Source organism: Lotus japonicus, chromosome 2 (genome assembly GCF_012489685.1).
Source record: "Lotus japonicus ecotype B-129 chromosome 2, LjGifu_v1.2".
Taxonomy (NCBI): domain Eukaryota; kingdom Viridiplantae; phylum Streptophyta; class Magnoliopsida; order Fabales; family Fabaceae; genus Lotus; species Lotus japonicus.
Window position 1 is genome coordinate 86,187,077 of NC_080042.1, and position 26,254 is coordinate 86,213,330.

A 26,254-nucleotide genomic window follows, 5' to 3' on the forward strand; every position below is an offset into this window, starting at 1 on the left:
TTTCTATTCACAAGTGTTGGAAACTAAATCTCAATCACTTCTATAAAAGACAAATTATTTAACTAATACACTAAACTAATCTAGAAACAGATATGAATTGGATACATGATCATAGAAATACAATTATAGTAATTACTATTTTTTATACGGTTATTATTATGTTTTGGAATACTTGTGGAAAAAAATGAACAAACAATGATTGATTCCACTTTGACGATCTTTTGAATCTAATGGAAACTAGTTTGGGTGCACTCAATATAGGTAGGTACCTACCCTCTTAGCTCCTTAATTGCTACTCCTACTATTCAATTTCAAAGTAAGCTTAGATTGAAAGGAAAATTAATAATAGTATGCCTATGTATTATAATATGTTGATTGAGTTAAACGTGTATGAGGAAATATGAATGGATATGATGTTAGGATATTCAAAGATTGGAGGATACAAAATTATGTTGTGGGGCATGGATTGTAGGTGGGGTAATGAGGCATATGAACATCATAGGGATCAGTCATGTTTGGTTTGACTGGTCAAAATTGTTATCAGTCAAAGGAAACACTGAAGGGAGAAAAAAGTAAAAGTGAGTGATAGGGAACTGTGCCAAAACATCCCTTGGCAGTGGCACACAACACACATACGGTAGTGTTGTTTCACTGTTTGCATTGGCGTTCCTGTGAAGAAAAGAATCTGTTGTTCCCACCTCTTTCTTCCAATTAATCCAACCAGAGAATCTTTGTCTCTATGGCTGAGGTTGATATGTCACTTGATTTTGTGTGCTGGTTGGAGTTTAATATTCACAACATGTTAATAATTAACTAGTAGGATGTGATAGGTTTTACTTTAATTTGGTGTTTAAGTTTACAAGATCAAAAGATATATAGTCATATAGATGTGGAAATAAAATGAGAGCTATGGAAAGGTGAAGGATGATTGATTGCTTGCAATTTCATTGGAGTAATGAATAAACAAAAATGGCAACCACGTAAATAGCAATTAAGTTACCACAAGCATTAGATTTTATTAATCTATGTAGAGCCATTAATTTGCATCACCATCAATCACTTGTTTTTACCATCAGAGCTGGTCGCCAATAATTACAACATCCAGGTTCTGTTTGTTTTGTGGAAAGAAAAAAAAAACAGCTAGTATTATATTTGTTGATGTTTTTTTTTTGAACGGTATTTGTTGATGTTATTTCGGTAAATATTTGTTGATGTTTTCATCTAGCAAATATTTAATAGTGAATGTTTAGAATCATAGGTGCGCACCTAACCTAGTATAGTCTATTGAATAATTAACTTTTTTTTATAATTGAATAATTAATTAACCTTAATTAGCTAGGTGACTTTCAAAGATAAATTTTGATATTTCAGATAAAGTAATTCTTGTTTCCAATGCTTTTGTTTTGAGAGGGAAGATATTTGAAATTTTCATCAATGTCAATCGGGCATGTTGGAGATTATATACGTATAAATTTTTGTTTTGCCTAAAATGGGAAAAAATATGTATAAACGTGAAAGACAAATATATATTGTTATGACATAACACTCTGTCTAGATGACTTTAATATCAATGAACTCTCATGCATGATCTTGGTTGGAATAGACGACTTACATGCTCTGATAGAGTGGAACATTAGGAGGTCATATGTAAGATAGACTCTAACACTCAAATCAGTTTCTGACACAATAGAATGTTAGTATATTGAATAATAGCAATGGTGTAGTAAGTGACCATATTCATAAGTTAGTTTGTTTTCACTAAAGAAACGCTGGATGATAAGCAAAAGTGATCAACGCTAACACTATTTAGCATCAGCTTATGTCGGTTTCACGACTTATGTTAAATGGTCTAAATCTGGGGCGGATCTAGCCACATTAAGGGGATTCAGATGAACCCTCGGGAAAAAAAATTTGCACATATCCCCTTATATATATATATATATATTTTTTTTTGAACCCTGAAAATTTTTAATTATACTAGTAGACTAAGTTTTGCACCTATATGCACCAACAACTCACCTATTTGCATAACTATGACTTGTATAATTTTGATGTATAAATATATTAAAGTTGTTTTTAATTATACTTTTACTAATGTGTTCATTTGAAAATTTTGAACCCCTAACCCCGAGTCCTGGATCCGCCACTGGTCTAAAGGCTGAAGCTGATTATTTAGTATCAGTAACGCTACGCATTAGTGTCGATTTAACCAATTCTAAGTCAATACAACTCACTTTCCACTTTGGCCAACACAGATACATAAAAGTTAATATTGGGCTGGCTCTAAATAACGTATGACATAAATAAATTAATCTTTGCGTCGTCCAAGTTTCAACATGAAAATATAAATTACAAGGAAGTAAACATAAAAGTAACCCCTTGTAATATTATTACAAAGGGTTGTCTAAATGACCCAATAAAAGTTTGGGTCAAATAACTCATTTTCCAATCACATTGAAAATTAGTGGGTTGAAATTTCTATATTTTATTTATTAATTTATTTCCAACTCACTTATCTCTAATGTGACTGGATGATGAGTTATTTAACCCAAACTTCCTTATTGGTCATTTAGACAACCCCTATTACAAACCACCACCACATATATTTTAATAAAAGGAAAGTTTCAGTCGTAGAAACCCTAATAACATAGAAGAACATTCCCATAAACATGTTACTCATATCCCAACAATAGCCTTCATCCTTCACTGTGGGGGCTCACCCTCCTCATGGGGGTTTGTTAACTCATTTTATTTGAGTTAGCTAGCCTCCCTCCCACGCGAGGGTTTTTATATATTTTTGGCAAAATTATTTTTATTTTCATCCTCCATGTCCTTGTTTCTTCCTCCTGTAGCTTAGCTACCTTCCATTCTCCCTCTCTTTTCCCTATCATTTTTTTTTCACTTCAAAACTAATTTGTAAATCTTAGTGAATAGTGATGTAGCTTTGTTATTCATTGGTCTCCTTCACAACAGCTCAGGCAGAATTAGTGAGATTTCTGAAATAGGGGCGGTAAAGCAAAAGTGGAGATGATATATGAGAAGAGAATGGGTCATAGATTTTACTTGATGTCAAATTAGAAGTTTTTTCTTTCTTCTTTTTATTGTTAATTTTATGTGGTCTCTTTTTTTCTCTCAACGTCGAAGCATTGTAAGTATTGATCATTGAGGTTTATTTTTCTTAGTGTGTTGGCCTCATAACATTAATTCAATGATCAATTGTAAACAAAAATCCCGTACTTTTGTTAGCTTAAATATACTTTCAAGTTAATTCAATTTAAATTTCCAAACACGTATTAAATTGACATTGTTTACCAACTTAATTAATGTGTATTTATGAGCAAGTTTTAGATTAATTTATAGGTATGTGTAATGTTAGTGTGAACTTTATTTAAATAGTCACTTAATTGAATTTCACTAAATTAAAAAATATATTTTTATCTTAATTAAAATTTAAAACAAAAATAACTATTTTTTCTACATGACATATTATTGGTGTAGTTTTAGACAATGCACATTCAATGTAGTCAATGTTTTATATAAAATTAAGACGTAAACTTTAATTTTTTTTTCTAATGGAACTCAAAGTTTGTTTGTTCTCTCTTTTAATTTTTTTCTTTAAACGTGACTTATTAGAATTCTATAGAATAAAATGGAGAAAGACAATCCAAACGTAATAATAATACGCGGCGAGGACGAAACAAAACAAACGTCGGTTGACGAGAGTGGTGATGGCAGGGGAATGCTTGGCATGAGGAATATTGCAGTTTCACGAGGAAGGAGTGAAGAATGTATTTTCATTTTTTTAATAATTTTTTTTCTCAACTATCTCATTTTCAATCATTATTTCTAATCTCTTCCAACCTCTCTTTATTATTTATCACATTAATTATATAGAATGAATGAATGATGTAAGGTTTACAATCAATTTCCACATTCATCTTAGGTAAAGAAGATGAGAAAATTGAGAAATGAATCATATAATTTATGATGTGATAGAAAATATAAAAATATAAAAAAAATGTGTAAATATAAGACATAAGAGAAAATGAGTTGTCTATATATCATTACTCATTATATATCATCTTTTTCATTTATTTGTTATATCTTCATTTCCTATTTGGTGGAAGTGTATAGTGGGAAACCCTTATTCGGGAAGCAAATGAGGAACATTGTAAATGAAGTGCAGCACAGCACTGAGTAGATAGATAGGAATAAATAAAGAGGGACACGTAGGCTAGAGTGTGGACACATGTTATGTTTTCTAGCAGTGTCTGCAACTGTCAAATATTGTTATACTAGTGGCCTCTGAGAGGGCCCTCACTAACTTCTCCTCCCTTGTGAAGCAAAGCATCACAAATTCATAATCACATTCCAACAACCTCATATTCATTTGCCTCCACACTTGTTCTCATCCAAACCAACTCAACTTTATTTCCTTCCTCGTGTAACACCTCATCACCCTCCATTTTCTTCATTTCTTATAGCAAGTGTATAAAAAAAACCATAGTAGCATTGATATTTTTCCAATCCATATATCATGAATATTAATGTCACAAATCCAACATGCAGTTACATGCACCGATAGTTTTATCTGTTCGTGATATAGGAATGAATCAATGATACTAGTAAATTATAGGTGAAGGGTTTATAAAAATTGAAATTAATTATACATCTATGACTTCAAAATATTGTGACCTAAGTCCTAAGCATGCGTGTTTTGTCCATTTGGTAATAGTTTATAACCCAATTTGGAAAAAAAAAGGTTTAGGGAATGTCTACTGAAATGCGTACACAGGCAGGACACACAACCTTATCAGTTCTTGTTCAAAATCTTTGTTTAGATTATTTTTTCGATTGCTTCATTTAGTTTATTCCGTAATTATTTTTAAACACGAAACATATAGTCACATTTTATATTCTAATCAAGGTCGAGTTTGGGATGCCCTGCCACTATACCTGTTTTATTTTTTAATCAAAGACACCTAATATGTTTGTAATTATATCAAGTTATTCCAAAAAAACAAGAACGACTTGCAGGAAATAACTTTGACGAAACGAGTAGTTAGTGTTAGCTAGAGTTTTTAAGATCAGGATCAACGCTGAATCAAATAAGGTGAAAAATCGTAACTCGTAGAATCAGGATCGCATCGTAAGATTCTACAAGAAATGCTAATATATACTTAATTAATCATAAAAACTCACATATGAGAAAAATAACTTATGATTAACCATAAGATCGAAACACAAATTCTTAACATAAGACATATATAACATATCCAAAACACAATTCCCTCAGCCATTCCCTGAACTATATATAGGACGACTACTCCCACTCCACCAACCCTTGAATTAGGAGGAGCACCACCACCAAACGCTATTGAACCATGAACATAGGAGATCGAGAAACACAAACATAACCTATAACAAAACCACCAAGCACGAGCATAAGAGATTGAGTCAGAACCACGAATAGAGGAAAGAAGAGAACCATTAACAAAAGAGAGTGGAGAGTTAAGAGAAGAACCACAATCAGAACGACGCGCGACAGTTGTCGGTGGTCGGAGTGCTACTCATGTGATGAAGAGATGGCTTGGTGAGGGTGAACCGCGTTTCTACCAGGCATTAGAGTTTGAGGGTGAAGCGAGTCACGTTTTTTTGTTCAAATTAAAGCCTAAAATTCAACCCAAAAAAAAATCGGGAGATCGAATCGGGTTCCCACCACGATTTGTTGTCATTTAAGATCCTGGTCGCGATCTATATCAAAATGCATCTCATATATGGATAGTAAGATCCTATGATCTAGATCACAAACTTGACAACATTGGTGTTAGCAATCGTTTCTTTCCAACACTATCTTCAAAACTCTCTCATTAATTGATTGAAATTCACTAGACGTCACTTGAAATTTAATCAATCAATAAAAGAATTTTAAGAGAGTGTTGGAAATAAAATGCTAGCATTTTCCAATGTATAAATGTCTGACATGTCTTAGGTTCAAACCCCCACTATGTGGTGAGACAAATGTAAGTCTTCTGTAAGTGCTCTTTGAACCCGTAACTTTTACGGTATTGGATTGACTTACATCCTCTCCCTATATTTTTTGTTAAATAAAAAAAATGATGCTGTAACTATTATGTAATTGTTTGGTTAGAGTGATTGAGCATTTTTCTGTCAAACATTTGGCCAAAACTTATTATTTGTCTTTTGTAGAAACAAGCCCATGATATATTTTTGGTTGAAAGGCCCATATTATTATTAAATTTTCGGTTTCTACGATTGTTATAATGGGCTTGATTAAAAGCCCTGTAATAGTTAGTCTGTCTCCTACAATCGCCATGCTGCTCAGTAATGGGCTTCGTTTCCACCCTCTTGACATTTTTTTACCAAAACAATTTCCACCTGAAGTTAATGGTTGGGGAAAAAATGAAGAACTTACTTTGGAAAGATAAATTAATTCATTCAGGGATTGATTCCTAGACCTTTTCTTCCCCATTCATATGCCACCAAACTCTTACTATTTAAGCTATCATTCGATGACAAATGAAGAAGTTTGTTTAAGTTTGGAAAATACGACTTTTCAAAAATACAACCTATATTATAATGAAAAACTCTTAAAATCTACACTAATTAAATAATTTTTGTTTTTTATTAGCCAAAGTATATTAAATTTGAAGTAAAGGGGTACTACAAATATGGATGCTGGTTGAGTAATTAAATAATTGAGAAAATTTGTATCATTTGTGTGAAAACTACTCCCGTACTATATCTAAGAGAAGTATTAACGAGTGCAGATCACAATGGTAAAAAATAATTTTTTGAATCCTTAGGTTGAAAGTTCAATTCTTAGGAACATCACTCTTAAGGAGATCTCTATCTTCACGACCCGAACCAGTATTGCGAGAACAATTTAAACCCATTTTGATATATTCATTTAATTAATTATATTTATTCTGATTTTTGGTGTGAAACTGTGGATAAATCAAAATCATGGTAGTTTGGGTAGGTAAAAAATGGACCAAAACTAAAACAAAGGTTAAATGTGGGGCCTGATACCCGCGAAACGGGAAAATCACGATTTGGGCCAACAAACACAACAGAAACCCAACGGTGACTCCGCCGAAGCTAAACACTCTGTGATGGCGGCGTCACGAATCATAGCCCATCTTCCACCGCATCCCCACCGTGCCGTCCCCCACTCTCCGCCGCTCGAGCACTCACCACCGTCACTCAACTTCAAACCCCACCCAAATCGACACCGTAACATCGCCATTCGCGCTTCCCTTCGTGGCCACAAGGAGAACGATCTCAATCTGCGAACCACCCCCGATGATGTACCTGGCGACGCCGTTTCCAAAGATCCCCTCGTTCTTCCGCGTTCGTCTTTCTTTCCCCTCTTTACGCACTCTTCATTTTTATTTTTGATTTTTGTTAATTTTTTTGGGATTTATTTCAGGGCCTTTGTCGTCAAACCAGTTCTCTGCTTCAGTTTCCGATAGTTCCAGCCTCCGTGTTGCATATCAGGTACTTGATTTCTGCATTGCATTGCATGCATAGCGTTTGTGACATTTTGTAATTTTTTCTTTGTTTTCGGATTTTTTTTTCTATGTAAAAGACTGTGAAGAGTTGACAATTTAATTTTATATGCATGGTGAATTTGGTTTTATATTGTTCCATGATTTCTTTGAGCTAAGTGATGTGTTTTCAGGGGGTTCGTGGCGCTTACAGTGAGTCGGCGGCCCAGAAAGCTTACCCGAATTGTGAAGCTGTGCCTTGTGAACAGTTTGATACTGCATTTGAGGTAAGTTTATACAGAAATACAATTTGAATATGTATAATTTGTATATAATAATGCATTGTTGGGGATGAATAACCATGTAATTAGGAGTATGTTACTACTGATAAGAACTTAGTAGGTGCTTGTTAAGAATTTAAAATTTGAACTGCAAAATTGAAAATTTGAATTACAACTATGTACTAGATTTGCTGAGTATACCAACACGCTTGGTAAGATGGAGGGATTAACGACGCCAATCTTGGTTTTTGGATAATTGTGACGAGGTGAAGTTAGAGAGTTGGGGAGATCAGCAAATTGGTGATTGGAAGGAACATGGAGAACTTGACGTGATTAACAAATTTAATTGTCCTAGTTTTGCATTACAGCTCTCAGAACTTAAAATTCAAAATCAATCACACATTCTACTTCTTATTACTGTTTTCTTATCGTGGTTACCTTTTAAATTAGACGGTCTCCAAGTGGCTTAACTCTAACTGCCTCTAGTTCCTTTATTTTCCTCGTTCTTGCTTTCCTGTTCTAGGCTGTTGAAAGGTGGCTTGTGGACAGAGCAGTTTTGCCAATTGAGAATTCTTTAGGAGGGAGCATCCACAGAAATTATGACCTTTTACTACGACACAGATTACATATAGTAGGAGAAGTAAAATATGCAGTCCATCATTGCTTGATGGCCAACCATGGTGTTAAACTTGAGGACTTGAATCGAGTTCTAAGTCATCAACAGGTGTGTGATTCTGACAATTTATACCATACTTCTTTCTATCTCAAACTCACCCAAGACCGGTGATGTTGTAGGCTCTTGCACAATGTGAGAACACACTGACAAAGTTGGGCTTGGTAAGAGAAGCGGTTGACGACACAGCTGGTGCTGCAAAGGTTAGTGTAGAATTATTGGAAGCTGTTTTTCTGGTATTATTTAAGGTGCAAATTTTTCGAGGTACAATGATCATCATGGCACCTTTGGAACCATACCTACTTTTTGTAGTTAAGAAATATGCTTCTTTCTTTGAGGTTTCATAGCATTTTATGCATCAGTTTGTATAAGTAGGTAATTCTAGGTCAAATTCTGATCTTCGCAAATTAGCTAAATCTTATCCCTGAAGACATGATTAGATTTTGCAACTTGAGGTAAAGGATTGACATTCAATTTTACTGCAACTGGTGACTCCACTGACTTGTTTATCAAAATCACTTATCCTAACATAGTTGCAAATTATAGCATATTGCCTTCCACAAAATACAAGATGCAGGAGCAGTTGCTAGCTCTGCTGCTGCAGAGATCTATGGCTTGAATATACTTGCTCAAGACATTCAGGTTCGGGTCTATGGTGGGAGTGTTTTCAATTATATGGTGGACAGTTCATGTTTGTCATAGATTTGACCACTAATGGATTTACATTGGCAGGATGATAGCGATAACGTCACCCGATTTTTAATGTTAGCCCGGGAACCTATAATTCCAGGAACAGATAGGCCATTTAAGGTACCCTGAACTAGAATAACTAGTTGAAATTTCTAGATTGAATACATCATATGTCTCCCTGCACCCCATTTAGTTGGTCTTATGCTTACTGACAAGTCAATACTGAATACTGCTGTTGTTTGTGGTGTTAAATTCTCAGACAAGCATAGTTTTTTCTTTAGAAGAGGGTCCTGGGATGCTTTTCAAGGCCCTTGCCGTTTTTGCTTTGCGTCAAATTAATCTTACAAAGGTTTGTTATCTTCTTGGCCTCGGCTGTTATATCTCCCATGGAAGTTGGGTTTTCAGGTATGCTATTTTGGTGTTCCTGATTGTACAATTGATTTGTTCTTCCTACAGATTGAAAGTCGTCCTTTGCGGAAGCAGCCTCTGCGAGCATCTGATGATAACGGCAATGGATCCAAGTATAATTACTGAAGGCTATAGTTTTTTTTTTTTTTTTTTGAGTTGGAATACATTCTTTGCTTAATTGGTTCAAATTACCATCTACAAAATGTTAATTGGTTAATGATTCTTGTTCTGATCGCTGTTCATATCTTAAACAGGTACTTTGATTATCTTTTTTATGTTGATTTTGATGCGTCAATGGCTGATCAGAGTGCACAAAATGCCCTAAGGCATCTCAAGGTGTGTGATTTAATTTAATTTTATGAAGTATACTGAAAGGATCATATGCGAGTATATGCTCTAAAACTAATACAATTTGTAGGAATTTGCCACATTCTTGCGAGTGCTAGGAAGTTATCCTTTGGACACGAGCATGGCGTAAATAATCTCCATGGAGGTGAGCGCCATTTTGTTTCTGAATAATGTTCCTGGAAATTAGTTTAGCAAGTTTACTGAATGTTAATGACCTCCAGTTTCAGAACTTGTCTGATGACACCTTGATTGTTATGGTAAATTGCATGGAGCTTTTATCTATCAGTGAACTGATGACGGAGATAGATAAGCTTTTATCTTTTGAACACCATGCCAAGTTAATAGAGTAACTAACTCTAACAGAAAAACAACTGCTGTAACAGTATTGAGATTCAGTTATTGCAACCCATTGACACAAGGAGTGATGAGTCTTTATATAGACTCAGTACTGTGGCTTCTAGTAGAAACTTTACAATAGAAGAATTACTATTCTACCCTTAGTTATATCTTTTACATAGTATACTGTTATACACCCCTAAAGCTCAAGTGGGGGGTGGAGTGTTGAAGCTGCACACATTTGAAGCTTGGATCTTAGAAACTGAAACCTTGTAGGAGAGAGAGCTTTAGTTAAGATATCTGCAAACTGGTAATCAGCAGGAACATGAAGCACTTGAAGTGTCTTGCTAAGAACTTTCTCCCTCACAAAGTAGAGATCCAACTCTAAGTGTTTGGTTCTTGCATGAAGAACTGGGTTATAGGCAAGAGCCATAGCACTGATTATCACAGTAAACAACACTCGTACAAGTTATCTAAATTTAGTGGGACAGCTGATCCTGCGCTGTTTTTAGAGGGGCATGCACAAACCTTGCTAACTCTCCGGGAATGGTTTTCTTGTTGAGTTTACCATACTAAATGGTGACCGTTTGGAAAATGATCCTAAGTGTCTGGTTCCATGCATTACCCGGGTTGATTTCCATTATTATATCTGTCATGTTGGTTCAGGAAGAACTCCTTGTTCTTAGTTTTTAGGCCAGAATGCTCGCCTTTTTTGTCATATTTATAAGTTTCTCCTCTCTCTCCATCCTAGAAAAATGAAAGAGGAAAAAAATATATCCGATGTGAATATTGACGGTGTTGCTCCCCTGCTAGATGTTCGTATGCCATTGCCAAAAAATGAAATGGCATGATTTTGCTATTTAGATCAGTTAGAATGTATTTGTATGAAGTATTGAAGTCTGATGTATCGATTTTGATACCTTTTATTATTAAGGAACTTTTATTTTTCTAACACTTGCTTTATGCTGTTGTTGATGCAGGACTCAGCAGATATAATGTGCGTTTGGAAGTCCCGTTAAATTTTCATGTTAGGGGTAGAAGTGATCGTGAAAGAAGTTACTACTAGTGCTTTTGTGAGGAAAGAAGTGATGATGAAAAGTTTGAACGTAAAACCAATTATGTATGTTGTGTGCAGCATAATTCTTCTAGTTTTCAAATTATGTTAATGGATATATAGAGTTTACATTGATTTAATATAGAGAAAGTATCGGATGTACAAGATCCTTGAAATTTTTGTTCCACCCTACCTTAATATTTGTTCTTACAGCTAGTGTTCTACACAATGAATCCACATGTTGGTAAAATATTTCTTCTCCTGTTTGTCCTCTACCAATTTACAGTACATGTATTATTGTTTTGTAAAAGGAGCACATGCATATTAATTAGTGGACCCTCTCCTATTATCCTCTACCAGCCGCAATAATTTGGTGTGGTTGATGACACGCATCACAAAGCTAGACACTTGATATTTGAATGGAATTGAAGAGATTAGAGTTGGGTCAACATCAATGCATCATTTTCATTACTTCCAAGTTCAATGTAACTATGTAAGCATTTAAGAATAAAGCTATATTAAAGTATGGATTTTGTCAAAGAAAAATCTTAAAAAGGCAAACTAGTATACCTGAGACAGCGGATAAAAAAGTAAAATTGTTCTTGACTTTATAGTAAAAAGAGGCACATCAGTGCAACGTTGAAAGTAATGTAAGTGTAAGTGCCAATTCATAGAGTACCAGATAGCTTGCCAATATGTATTTTGATCTTTTTTTCCGAACCACCTTCAATATACCAAAACAGATTTGCTTCAAAAGGTACTGGGTACTGGGTAGACAGGTTCATTTAAACTTGACACTATCCCCCTTCAGTAGCTAGAGAACACAGGCTTCAGGTGCAGGGTTCAAACATTCACAACTCAACCCCACCCACAAGTCCCCCTCCCCTGGACCCAGAAAAAAACGATAAACTTGACACTAAATCGGAAGTTTTCCAAGTCGAGCAAAGGAAGCTCTAAGCCTCTAACATAAACTCAAGACTTCATCTTAGAAACAAAGTTTTTATTATGGAGCATGCTGGTCTAAATGTCTTGCCATTAGATCTCTGATCAATGCCAAGATCTCACTTCGCATGGATGCAACGGCAGATTGAGTAACCTGTTCCCTCACAGCAGAGAACCACAAATCACTTTTATCAGTATTTTTATCTTTATTATTTACATGCCAGTCACATATCACCCTTGCTATGGCTGTGACATATAAGCCACAGTCATAACCATTAGCTTGCTTGGGTGAATCAGTGCATTCCAGAAAGCTAGCCCTGGATCCTGATTGAGATAATCCCATGTATCCAACAACAGTTTTGTAGAGCTTCTTAGAAGGTGCTGCATTTAAGCCTCTGAAGCTGTCATGGTGAACAAAAAGATTAGTGTCACGGTAATATGCAAGTAAGCTCCAATGGGATCCACCTTCAGCCGTGTTAACGTCATCATTGTCATTGATTGGAAATAAAACCAGTGCCTTATCAGACAAATGAAGAGGCTCTAAGAAATCTTTGAGAGCCTCAGCGACAGGACATTGTAAAATCCAAAATGCAATGCATGGTGGAACCAGCAGGATATCCTGAGAGGGATGACATGAAGGGAGATAGCTGAAGTAAAACTCAATAATTCGATCATTCAAATAATATGGACCACTTAGGATGTCTAAATCCGATCGTCTAAGCACCACATCATTGTAGCTGAGAATCATCTCATCTGCTTGTGATTTCCCCATCCTGTATATAGCCAAGCCTGATGAAAACAAATTTGGATGAGTCTTAGTTAGATTTCACAACCACTTTATAACTGGTGTACTCAGTACATCTAGTCACAATTTTGTAATTTGAATTTTTGTAGTGTTCTTGTTTAATTGGTAAGTACACTCCTATCGTGTATTATACGCATATAAACAGTGTACATATAATACCTAATCAAATGTTTACTCAAGGTAATGTCATTATAGTCATAAATGTAGGAAAATTGTGAGGAAAAAGGAACAAAGAAACCAATAATTCAGCACCAAAATGATGTGAAGACATGCATGGGTTGTATGCAGTGTTATCAAATAGCAGCTATATCGTAGCGGATTTTTGGCTAATCGCGACACAGCTATTGCCCACTATTTTCCGCTAAACAGCGGCCGAAATAGCAGATTTTTGGCTCACCACGATGGTCCGCGATCGCGATTTGACAACACTAGTTGTATGGCATTCTGAACTTAAAATCGAAGGTTCATGAATTGTTACCAAGATCTGATTGGTTCTGATAATTCCCATATCTGTTTTGTTCAAGTGTGATGTTTATCACTTGGTTTCTTCTACACATGAAAAATATTTTACAACACTAAAGTATCAAATACGAATCACACAAGTCTATACGCGACATCAAATAATCCGAACCAAATACATTCTTTACTATAAATAGCCTAATTATCAGGGTTCAGTTCAAAGTTTGGGAAATGCTCTGTTGTCTATCTCTATCATCAATTACCATGAATTGGCAACAGCAGAAAAAAGACAAATTCTTTTTCCAAGGATAATAGGGTATGGTTCTAATAGTTTCTATCATCAACATTTGATTGATCGAGTCCAAACCATAAGGTATCGTTCATAATTCTTTAAAACGATCTTAAATTAACATCAACGAATGAGGGAAAACCTAAGATGTAACACTTAAAAAAAAGATAAAACCCTGATTTTGCATTGTTATGGTGGAATTTACGAATTGGGAAAAATAACGAGATATATGCAGAGAAAGAAAGAATCAGTGGTAGGTATAGGAGAGAAAGACTTACAGTGAAATCGAGAAAGTGGTGGGGATTCAGATTCAAAGAGAAGCTGCAGTGATTGATTGAGTGAAGTGGAGAAAGTGCGTGGTGGGGATTCAGATTCAGATTCAGATTCAGAGACAAGTTGCAGTTCTGATAATCAAGAAGCCAACGACGCTGTTTTCCGTCAAAGCAATGAAGCCCCCAATAGTGTTTAAGAATCGAAGTGCATTTGTAGGGTTTATCCAATTAAGACCGAGGATAACATGCAATTAATCATCATGTAGGCATAAGATTCACTAACATTGTTCACCTCTTGGAATTGTTCCATATTCCATGAGAGTTAGCTCAAGTGGTAAGAGTTATGAGACATAAGGGTTGAGTGAGATGAATGGTGAAAGATTCAGGGTTCAAATCATGAGGAAAAACTAATTTGCTAACATTACTAACGACTAACATTTACCTATAAAAAACACATTTTTGGAATTGTTATCTCCTTCTTACTTTCTCTTCTTCTATGGGCTTATGTCAAGGAGAAAAAAGAGTATGTTCCTACTTGGCATGAAAAAGTTATCACTCCATATTCAGCGGAAATTAGAATAAGGAGAGTGGGAGCCAATCGATCTTTATCGGGACTACCCACAATTGTCACATATGTTGTTTTATCGATGATGTTTTATTATACTCTCATTCAAGGAATTATTAATTTCATTTGATCACTCGTGCGTTACATGATTTTAGTAAGGTTTCGGGTTTTAGGTGAATATGGGGAAATCCATAATCTTTGCTCTCCAAATGTTTCGAAAATTTGAAGGCCAAATTTTACTTCCATCTCAAGCATTTGTTTTGCTTATGCTATGCAAATTTTTTTTAGGGAAAAATTTAGATTTACTTATACATTTTAATTTAATTTTAAAGAATAAAAACACATTTAACCCTTTCAAGCATTATTTATTTTATAGGAAAATAATGAACCGATGATTAATATACTTTTTTTTGAAACAAATTAATATACTTTTTAATTCCTAGTATATATCATGAACAATAGACACTTCTACTTGTATTCTACCATTTTTAACAAATTTGCACATAATTACCAAACAAAACAACCGATAATAAACAACATCCCAAATTATAATGCTTCCATCATCAGGAGCAATATGATTTTCATTCCTTAAAACACAAACTACTTAAAAAAAATGAAAGGGTAAAGTATAATTCTCCTAACAATTAACATAATTATTATTAAGAGGAAATTAAGTAAGGAACACTTAAAGTTAATTTCCAGTTCCAACGTAATGGCAGTTGCGATGGTGAAACTGAAGAAGCCTGATGAGTGTTGAAGTTGAAGGCCTCTCCAATTAACAAACCAAAACTTCCAAAATCCAAAGCCTCTCAACACAAACTCGCACAGGAAAAAACGGTTTTCAGATCTACAGCGAAAGATCCATTCCATTCCCTGTTTGTTTCCCGGGAAAATGGATCACTTCATGGAAAACTTGCCGCCAATGGATCTCATGCGCTCCGAGAAGATGACCTTCGTTCAACTCATCATCCCCGCCGAGTCCGCTCACCGCGCCGTCTCCTATTTGGCCGAACTCGGCCTCCTTCAATTCCGTGACGTACGTAACTTCCCCTCTCATCTCAGATCCGAACTTCATTTTCCTTTTCTATTTCAAATTCTGTCATCTTGTTTTTCGCGCCTTTTCTGTTCTTCGTTATTGCTTCAATGCGGAAAAATGCTTGTTGATTTTAGTTCTGGAGTTTGTTGCATTGTTCGAGTTGAGTGTGAATGGTTTTGCGTTTCCCTCAAGAAATGATTCAAATGCTGCATTGTTTAATTCATGCGTTGAATTCAGGAATCTGGTGCCAGTGCGCTGATTTGTTCATAGAATTCATTTTTGTTGTTGTTGTTGTGCTGTTGGTTTGGATTTTGGAGGTTTGGTGAACAGTGTTTGCAAAATGTGATGAAATCCAACACCTAAGTGTATTGTTAACTTTATTGAATTTAATTGTGGTTTGAGAGTAGTTTAGTTGCACTAATGGTTTGCTTAAGTTCAATGTTGTGTGTAAAATGCAGGCAACTAAGCAATATTAGATAATTAGTTTATCGTGTTACTGATAATCCCCGTGCTCTTCGGAGGTGGGTTAGATATATTTTCTGATTGGTTCAGAGATGATGGCTAGGTTTTGGTTAACGACTTCCTACTTAGATTTCCACTCTGTTCGCTGTCTTGCATTGTGCATTGTTGCATGTAGGTTCGGATGGTTAATTTTAGAAACTTGATTATTTGGTTTCATGTTTAGATTGCGTGTCAATGTGGTATGCTGCCACTATTGATAATGGTAAAGTCCATTGATAATTAAGGACTAAAAGGTGTCACTAATGGATGGTTGATTATTCTTTGCCCATCAGTCATGTGTTACAGGACTATATTGTTTGAGACTTATCACTCATTATACGTTATTATTACTATTGCTTTTGCCATTTGCATCTTTTTGATTAAAATGGACCCTCTTTAGTAGTTTCTTCATTAAGTGTGACCATAAGAGTAAAAATTGATGGTGAACTATCTATAACGTAGGAGAATTGCTGTAAGTCTTGAAATTTGTGACTCTTGGGCCTAGAGTCATGGTTGAATCAGTATCTGAATATTTCAGGATATGTGGGGTATGCAAAACCTTAGATATCTGTCATGCATTTTCACTGGGAGTGACTAAAAGTGGAGTGCTATTTAAATTTTCAAAGGAATATCTTTATTTTTGCAATATCATATACAATGCTGTCTCTTGTTACAAACGATGTTTTGGGTGGCAACTTGCAACTGCATGTTTTAGGAAATAATCAAAGTTTGCTTTAATTTTTTCTTTTACTGCCATATGTGGGCTTCAAAAAGTAAGTGATGTATGTTTTACTTTCACCACCTCGTGGGAAAAAGCTTTGTTGTTACTTGTTATAAATCTTTGTTTTTGATGTTGGAGGTGTAAAATTCTAAGATTTTAATCACTGCATTTCTTAAGAACTCTGTTTTCTCATTTGTAGTTAAATGATGAAAAAAGCCCCTTCCAGAGAACGTTTGTCAACCAGGTAATCAACACTACACTCATTGCTAGAACTCCTGTTGCTTTTTTAATGCCCTCAATTTTGGTACGTTTTTGGAATGGTTGCTCATTAGTGTGTGTATTTTATGTTAAGACAAATTTTACAACTGGGATTAGAAGTTCTTCTATGGGTCAATTGTGATGACACTTTGTTCTCAAATTACTAATTACAAAATAATCAACCCTGTAATTGTTTCCCGTGCATCAGATTAGTTATCCAAATACTCCCGATTTGATAGAAAAATATGGAAGAAATATGTTCAAGATTTGGAAAATAGTTTGCTTTTGATGTTTTCCTCTTTTTTATAGAATTTACACAAATTGATAACTGAATTTGGTATATAAAATATTGACATTGATGAAATTATTGGAATTTAGGTAGAACCGTAGAAGAAGTGCAAAAGAGAGATATTTGTGACCGTGGATAATATTCTCTAATGGTTTGGCTAACAAATGGAACTAACTTTCTTTATTATAATTCTGGGCTCATTTCAGAATTCTGGTTAGATAAGGAAACAAATCATTAAATATGATGAAATATGGGAAGTTGGGAACCACTTTTGAGACGCTATTTAGATATTTAAAATATTGGGATACAATTATGATATTAAGAGATTATTTTCTGAATATTCTAACACTTCCCCTCTTCAAGCTTGTTACAAATGAACCCTTTAAAAATGAAAAATAACAAGAGCTATTATAATGATATGACGTATTTAGTGAGAACCTTTTTTTATGTGAGAGTGAGAGGAGTAAATCCTGATCATATAGCCATACATAGATGGTCAGGACTAGAAGTTATTTTATTGGTCACATGATTATTTAAAAAAGCCACATGACATGACTATTTAAAAAAGTACCATGACTTCATGTTTTAAGATTGGCCATTCATGGTTCGACCTAATGGGAGTCTCACATTAAATAGACCATGCGTTTGCTACATTTGTGTGTGTGTGTGTGTTTGTAGGAATGTTAGAGATGTCAAAGAGATAAGTTTTGAAAGAATGGTTTGAATGACCATCAGCTTGAGGAATTGGTTGGAGTGTTGCATGGCCTAGAAAGAAGAAACTTCACTGGAATGATAATCAACGGAAATTTCCTAACAAGTGATTACAAATAATTTTCCATTTACAATACTTACTGCGTTTTTGTTTTTTACAGGTAAAGCGATGTGCGGAAATGTCAAGAAAACTACGATTTCTCAAGGATCAGATCAGTAAAGCTGGTTTAATCTCTTCTCATTCCATCTTGCAATCAGATATTTTCTTGGAGAATTTAGAGGTCCTTCTTTATTTTACTACTTTTTCCCTATCAATATGATCATTGTTCCTAGGGCTTGCATTTAATATTCATGTGTCACCCAAACAGCAATAACATGATGATGTCATTTTTGGTTTTTTCAGTTTCACCAGTATATATGGGGGTTTTTACTCTTGAATCTGACATAGTTTTGTTGAATTTCTCTCAAAACAGATACATCTTGCTGAGCATGAACATGAAATAATTGAAATGAACTCCAACAGTGAGAAACTTCGGCAATCATATAATGAACTCCTGGAATTCAAAATTGTACTGCAAAAGGTATTTTTCTTGGCTATTTGTTTGTGATTAACATATTATCTTGTTACTTTTAAATTATTAGAGGATTCCTCATGCTCTTTATTATTTTGGTTACAGTAGTTTTTCCGGCTTGAATCCAGTTAGCCAATAATGGTCTTTCTGATCATAACTTAACCTTAGTTACTGGAGTGTTTAGTTCAGCTGTTGCTCTACTGTATTTCTGATTTTAATCTATTCCGTCAAATAATAACGATTTTTGGTTCAAAATTATTAATTCAATCCTGCTCTTGAAATGTAAAATATTTCCTATTTCCTATATGCTTTCTTCATGCACCGTTCGTATCATATAAGTTTGTTGGTATATTTCAGGCATGTGGTTTTCTTGTTTCAAGTCATGGCCTTGCTGTTTCAGAAGAGAGAGAACTAGAGGAGAATGTTTACTCAAATGGAGACTATGTTGAGACACCATTTTTGTTTGAACAGGTTCCTTGTAATATCCCTTATAGCCATAGACACTTTTCTTCTGTGAAAAGTTTAAATTCTGTCAGTAGTTTTTCAATTTTATTTTATCTTGTGAAGGCACTATGATAAATTGTTTATTTTACAGGAAATTAAGCCTGAACCATCGAATCAGTCTGGTTTAAGATTTATCAGTGGGATAATTTGCAAATCCAAAGCTCTTAGGTTTGAAAGGATGTTGTTTCGTGCTACAAGAGGCAATATGCTTTTCAATCAGGCATCAGCTGATGAACAAATTGTGGACCCTATTTCAACTGAGACGGTCTGTAGTTATTATTATCTGTATTTAATTTATTATTACTCCAACCAATCCTGTACCCAGTTAGTTTATTTTCTCACCAATTTATTCTCTGTCCTGATGACTCAAACTCATGACCTTCTTTTCAGGTTGAGAAAACTGTGTTTGTTGTGTTTTTCTCTGGGGAGCAAGCAAGAACGAAGATTCTGAAAATTTGCGACGCATTTGGAGCAAATTGCTACCCTGTTCCCGAAGATATAAGTAAACAGAGGCAAATAACTAGGGAGGTAAATATCCTCAGCTTAAGAATATGTTATCTTTTCTTCTTCAATCATGTATATTTTTGTATTATAAGTTATAACATTGGGGCCAAGCTTGCACTAGTCTCTAGATATAAGCGGGCATTTTCCACCTACATTTTCAGCGGAAAAAAGTAATAATTTGTTGTTTCTAAGTTACATATTTGGGAACTTCAACATGTTAATATCAAATTTTTTAATATTCAGATATCTTCTGCAATCCAAGAGACTTTCTTTCTATACTCATTAAGATTTCAGTGTGCAGTGCCATTATTTTTTAAGGGAGATGTTTTCCAACAATATCATTCACGAGAGCATTGAGCAGCGTCGAACAGGAAAAAAAGAGCTGTGTTCATTGAATCAAATCACCCTTACCTTTTCCTTTAGGTTATTGACGTTGCTTTATGTCATTACATGTCACCATTGTTAACTGTAAAAATGGGAAGTTGGAAACAGTTGAAATTACAAGGCTAATATAGAGAATGAAGGAAAAGAGGAAATAGAGCCTGAATAATCTGATAATGATATTGATTTGATGTGGTACAAAAAACATAGCACTAACCCCTATTTATATGAATACTTGGCTGAGGCTCAATCCTAATTAAACAGGGAAATAAATCAATGAAGTCGATGGAAATATTAAAACCATTCCTAAGAGATATACAAGATACAACAATGATATTATGAGATATTTTCTAGGTATTCTAACAGAAACTACATGATTTATAGTGGAAGAATATAGTTGACACCTTTATGGTTACAGGTTTCATCACGTCTTGCTGACTTAGAAGCAACTTTGGATGCTGGGATTAGGCATCGGAATAAGGCTCTATCTTCTTTAGGAGGTCAATTACCAAAATGGATGGACATGGTAAGAGTTAGCATCTCAATCTCTTATTTGAGATTTTCTTGTTCTTTGTTATGTAGCTTCAGAGCACTCCTAATATCTGATCACAGTTTGTTAGTGATGGATATATATTTTGAACCAATAGCCTATCATACTTGTTATCTTGCCCTAGGTAAGAAGAGAGAAGGCTGTCTATGATACACTGAACATGTTAAATTTTGATGTCACAAAAAAATGTCTCGTTGGAGAGGGCTGGTGTCCAATATTTGCAAAAGTACAGGTAACTTTTTCCTCCTCAAATTTGCTGGATCCTCACTAACTCCTTTGTACTTATTTTTTGTGGAGTTGAAAACATCTTTCATCTTTGATTTATATTTCCTGAAGAGATTGCATCTTCTGGTTTTACAGATTCAGGAGGCACTGCAACGTGCAACTTTTGACAGCAATTCTCAAGTGGGCATAATCTTTCATTCAATGGATGCACTGGAATCACCACCTACATATTTTAGGACTAACAGTTTCACAAGTCCATATCAAGAAATTGTTGATGCATATGGGTGAGCCTAATATTCACTAGGTGTATTAGGCATTAATAGTACTACAGATGAGTTAGTAGTTAGTTTGTTGAAATAAATTACTTTTCACGAAGTTAGAAGTACATGGCAATGTTCTGTGAACTTGTCACTAGATCAGTAAATGTATGATTAATTAAATAGAATTGGTTTTAGGACATTGCTCTTATCTTGCAGTTATGAAAATTGAAAAGACTCCTAATGATTAATGAGCCCTTTTACTCATCAGTGTTGCAAGATATCAAGAAGCAAATCCTGCAGTTTACACAACTATGACATTCCCATTTCTTTTTGCGGTGATGTTTGGAGACTGGGGTCATGGAATTTGCCTACTTCTGGGAGCATTGGTTCTTATAGCACGTGAAAGAAAGCTCCGCACTCAGGTAATTCCATTTTGTGACATGAATAAAGTAGTAACAAAAAGATTATTAAAAAATGCCATAACAGGCTTGTGATATCTACTATGGTTAATCTTCTTTGAGAAAGGCTTACTTGATTTTATATCAAATTTGATCATTCTTTCCCTGTATGGTATTTAATAGGGTCATCATAGTGGTGTTCAAAGTTGAAGCACTGGGTGTTTTCTATGATATACCCATTAGACACCACGATAATTAGATGGAACTTTTTTGGTATTTATTGAGTTTGTCCTTTTTTTTTTTATAAATGTTATGAGTTTGTCCTTTAATAGTTTGAATTTTGTCATAAACCAATTATCCCAAAAGCTTAAGTTGTTGGGTAAATGACACGTGATTGATTATATTTCCAACAAATTTACAATGTATTATGGATACAAGTGTAAACAGAGACATAAATCCTTTACTTTTGTTCTGCTCTTGGCATTCGAAGTTAACATCTTAAACAATCTATTTGATTTATGCCAGCGACTTGGAAGCTTTATGGAGATGCTATTTGGTGGGCGCTATGTGCTGCTTTTGATGTCACTATTTTCAATCTATTGTGGGTTTATCTACAATGAATTCTTCTCTGTTCCGTTTCACATATTCGGTGCGTCTGCTTACAGATGCCGAGATAGTTCATGCAGGTGTCTTCTATTTGTCTTTTAACAGCTATGATTTATGTGCCAGTTGATTGTTTTTTTACCCAGTACTGTATGCACAATGTAATATTTGTTGGTGTTTTATTTTGCCTCTTCTATTTTTTACTAATTTGAGTTGACATTAACATTGATTATTTTTATCTGTTTGTTGAGAACTCTTTTATTTATAAAAAGGAGAAGGTTAGAACTTACATACCTTAATTGCTGCTCTTCTCTTCTCTTCTGCATTGTCTTTACTTCTTGCATCTGTGCATTATGAACACCAATGAGGTAAAGATTCATCTTACATTCAACTTTTTCACTTCAATATGCCATCTGAGCAGTTAGCACAGGTGGTTGGGATGGGTGGATTTTGGGTAGAGTTCATAACTTCAACTATTCATGTCATGGTAATGACTCCTTTAAGTATTACCAAATTCTAATTCAAATCATTCTGCTACTCTAGAGTTGTAGACCACCATAGCGGAAATAATCTTTTTCATCAAATGCATTTATCTGCTGTAAGCTGTCTGAGAGATGTATTAACATCTGACATTATGTCTGTTACCATTAAAATAAAAACTGAAATGGTTATTTATTTGAACTGATTCACTTTTCTCTTAAAGTTATTTACCTTTAAATCCATGTAATCTACTCATTTGATTGCCATCTCTTGCAGTTGCACTCTTCTGTTGTGCTTTCTGTCTATACTATTTTTCTCCTTCAAAATTGTGCTAATTTGGGTATTTGTATTGTCAGAGGATGTATATATTGGAATCTTGTTTTTGGCTAGGTTTTAACTTGATGCTGTGTGATAACTTTTATCGCTCTCTACCCTTTATCAGGGATGCACATACCACTGGCTTAGTAAAATACCGAGAACCATACCCATTCGGTGTGGATCCCAGCTGGCGTGGAAGTCGTTCAGAATTGCCTTTTCTGAACTCTCTCAAGATGAAGATGTCCATTCTGTTCGGTGTGGTGCATATGAACTTAGGAATTATATTAAGCTATTTCAATGCTCGATTCTTTGGCAATTCACTTGATATAAGGTATCTCACTTTTCTAACTTCCCTCTTCTTCTATATTTTACTGTCTGAGTAGAATGCTTTAACTTACTCTTCATGTTGCTTTTAGGTACCAGTTTGTGCCGCAGATGATTTTCCTTAACAGTCTATTTGGGTATCTTTCTCTTCTCATTGTTGTCAAGTGGTGTTCTGGCTCTCAGGCAGACCTTTATCATGTAATGATTTACATGTTTTTAAGCCCCTTTGACAACCTTGGTGAGAATCAGTTGCTCTGGGGCCAAAGGCCACTTCAAGTATGGTTCTAGTTCTTTTCTTCATTGTTGCTTGATGCATGTTCTATTTTTTGGCTTTCATCCTCCTGAATCTGTTCATCATAAGCAGGTTGTGTTATTGCTTTTGGCTGTAATTGCAGTTCCATGGATGCTCTTTCCAAAACCTTTTATACTAAAGAAGCTTCATAATGAGGTACCTCTTTTGCTCCACTTGTATATGATTTTAAACGTCTATAATTTTATTCACCAAAGACCGAACTTCTTGATTAAATGCAAATAAATATGTCTCCGTCCATTACATAAATATGCTTGTTCGTTTGAGCATCCCCTTTGGCCTTTATGACTACATTTCTGCTTTAGGTTACCAAACTTCAATCCTCCTAGAGATCCATTATATGATCATTTTTCTTTGGACTAAAAAATGCTAGTTCTAAATTTTAAATTACTGACAACTTCAATTGGTTGAGCAATTTTTTTTTCTTTTCTATTCTAGCTGTAGTTTCTTTTGTATACTTTTGTTACATCTGTTTATTCACGAAGCAATGCTAAGTAGTTTGTGAAGATTATTAATCTTCTATCCTGATGTTATTATAGAGATTTCAAGGACGTACTTATGGTGTGCTTAATACCTCTGAGGTGGATCTTGAGACGGAACCAGATTCTGCCCGGAAACATCACGAGGAATTCAATTTTAGTGAGGTCTTTGTTCACCAAATGATTCACTCTATCGAGTTTATTCTGGGTTCTGTTTCTAATACAGCATCATATCTTCGACTATGGGCATTAAGGTTTGATCAGCCATGATTTTCCTTCATTGCCACAACTTCCTGTTTTATAAATTCTTGATTTGCTCGACTTTTTGTGACCACTCTGCAGCTTGGCTCACTCAGAACTTTCTACTGTTTTTTATGAGAAAGTCCTGCTACTTGCTTGGGGGTAAGTTTGATTTATAAGTTATAACCTTCATATGGCATACTTTTTATTCAACCTTCATATGGCCCCTGATGTGCATCCCATAGTAGAGGATCTATCGTTTATAGTCAAAGTTGGATTGAATGTTCTTTGTGCAATTTCACCGAGAGCACTAAATCATTTGGCTGAGATGAATAGTGTTCTGATATTTTTATCATTTGAAATAATGATGAAGACCCTGACAAGTGACAATAGATACAGTCAAAATATGAATAATCATCAAATTCCTTAACTACGTTATTATTTTAAACTATAGAGTAAATTCTTTAATCGATTCTCCAAAGATTAGGGTATCACCTGTTAAGTCTTCTAGTTTCTCCAATATTCAAGTGCTACCAAATTAATCCCTCAATGATACAAAGTTGCTACTAAATTAGTCCTGTGTATGAGGGAGGCTAATTTGGGGCCTTAAGTACTAAATAAGCTCCACTTATTTAGTGCATTTTCCCATATACTTGAGGGACTAGTTTAGTTAAAAAATTGAAGTTATAATATGGTACGTTGGTAACACTTGAATCTTTGAGGAATTAATTAGTGACTAAAACCTCTGTCATGTCTGCATTCCTTTGTTTAGTCTTTAGGCTAAAAAATTATCCATCTATTATGTTTGCATTCTGTTGCAGCATTTATCCTTTTTAGTCTGTAATCATGTATGTCATTGTGGACTGCAATTATGACAGGTATGACAATCTTGCCATTCGGTTCGTGGGGCTAGTTGTTTTTGCTTTTGCAACTGCCTTTATACTACTTATGATGGAGACTCTGAGCGCTTTTCTTCACGCCTTGCGTCTTCACTGGGTAGAATTTCAAAATAAATTCTACCATGGTGATGGCTACAAGTTTAAGCCTCTTTCCTTTGCCTCCTTAATTGAGGATGAAGATTGATCGATTCTTGCCTATCTTGGTTTATTGGCAAAGATATGCAAATGCTATATATACACAAGTAGAAGAAACACAACACAGTGAGATTTTTTGGGAACTTATTTGGTGGCTATGGACGTTGGGTTTGTACTGCTTGATATTTGACCTGGCAACAAAACTCTGGCTCATTTTCTCCTGCCAATACTGGGGCTACAGATCAACCAACAGTCATGGATGGCAACTTTAATAGAATTTTCATTCTCTAATTTTTCTTTTCCTTTGTTAGAGTAGGAAAACGGGGAGAAATTAGAAAAGGTGATAATTATAAATTTTGTAAAGAGAAGTCCATCATACTATCATAGTGTATCTAATTGGTTTTGACTGGTTGGTGTTTACACTTTACACACACATGGGTGATCGCCCTAATGGGAAGTAGGCATGACTGAGCTTGCTTGTAATTTTTTTACCATGAGTCATAGTCCCCATATTTTTCTTACTTTTTTTCAGTGGAGTTTAATCAGAAAGGTGTGGAAGTTTTCTTGCATGAAACATATATATATATATATATTGCATAGAAAATAGTGAAAGTAATATTGAATTTTTTGTAATTACTTTTAGATTCAGTTTGCTAATATATTGGTATGAAAAGTTAATTCTAATCATATAGCCCCGTTTGTCATTGCTTAAAAAAATGATTATACCTTTGAAAAAATAATTAATTTAATTTTAAGTGATTTTTTTAAAAAGTTGTCTATAAATAATTAAATATAATAACTGCTGTTCACTTTAAAGTAATTTTAAGCTTTTTAAATATAAAATTACAGAAGTGTTTTTTACATAAAATTACATTAGAGGACATAAAAAAACACTTTTCATAAACATGTTTGGCAATCTATTA

At 34.7% G+C, this 26,254-nt stretch overlaps 3 protein-coding genes across 3 annotated transcripts; 2 read left to right on the forward strand and 1 right to left on the reverse strand.

The window, feature by feature from the left end:
• Positions 1-7,047: 7,047 nt before the first annotated feature.
• On the forward strand, positions 7,048-11,576 carry LOC130740457 (arogenate dehydratase/prephenate dehydratase 2, chloroplastic-like). The gene is made up of 12 exons (XM_057593073.1): positions 7,048-7,374; positions 7,454-7,521; positions 7,706-7,798; positions 8,316-8,516; positions 8,588-8,668; positions 9,012-9,107; positions 9,198-9,275; positions 9,415-9,504; positions 9,612-9,676; positions 9,818-9,899; positions 9,982-10,056; positions 11,228-11,576. Exons 1-11 carry the CDS (start codon positions 7,137-7,139, stop codon positions 10,039-10,041), a joined length of 1,152 nt encoding a protein of 383 aa, XP_057449056.1. The 5' UTR covers positions 7,048-7,136; the 3' UTR covers positions 10,042-10,056; positions 11,228-11,576.
• A 204-nt stretch (positions 11,577-11,780) lies between these two features.
• Positions 11,781-14,336, reverse strand: LOC130740458 (NEDD8-specific protease 1). The gene is made up of 2 exons (XM_057593075.1): positions 14,075-14,336; positions 11,781-13,032 (listed from the first exon to the last, which is right to left on the reverse strand). The coding sequence occupies exon 2, from the start codon at positions 13,013-13,015 to the stop codon at positions 12,305-12,307; it is 711 nt and encodes a 236-aa protein (XP_057449058.1). The 5' UTR covers positions 13,016-13,032; positions 14,075-14,336; the 3' UTR covers positions 11,781-12,304.
• Positions 14,337-15,318: 982 nt separating this feature from the next.
• LOC130740459 (V-type proton ATPase subunit a1-like) lies at positions 15,319-25,947 on the forward strand. The gene is made up of 18 exons (XM_057593076.1): positions 15,319-15,669; positions 17,091-17,135; positions 18,311-18,430; positions 18,623-18,730; positions 19,079-19,192; positions 19,317-19,490; positions 19,616-19,753; positions 20,529-20,636; positions 20,785-20,892; positions 21,021-21,169; positions 21,414-21,567; positions 22,069-22,229; positions 23,069-23,275; positions 23,361-23,544; positions 23,633-23,716; positions 24,118-24,311; positions 24,400-24,459; positions 25,176-25,947. The coding sequence occupies exons 1-18, from the start codon at positions 15,526-15,528 to the stop codon at positions 25,378-25,380; spliced, it is 2,457 nt and encodes an 818-aa protein (XP_057449059.1). The 5' UTR covers positions 15,319-15,525; the 3' UTR covers positions 25,381-25,947.
• The last annotated feature ends 307 nt before the right edge of the window (positions 25,948-26,254 follow it).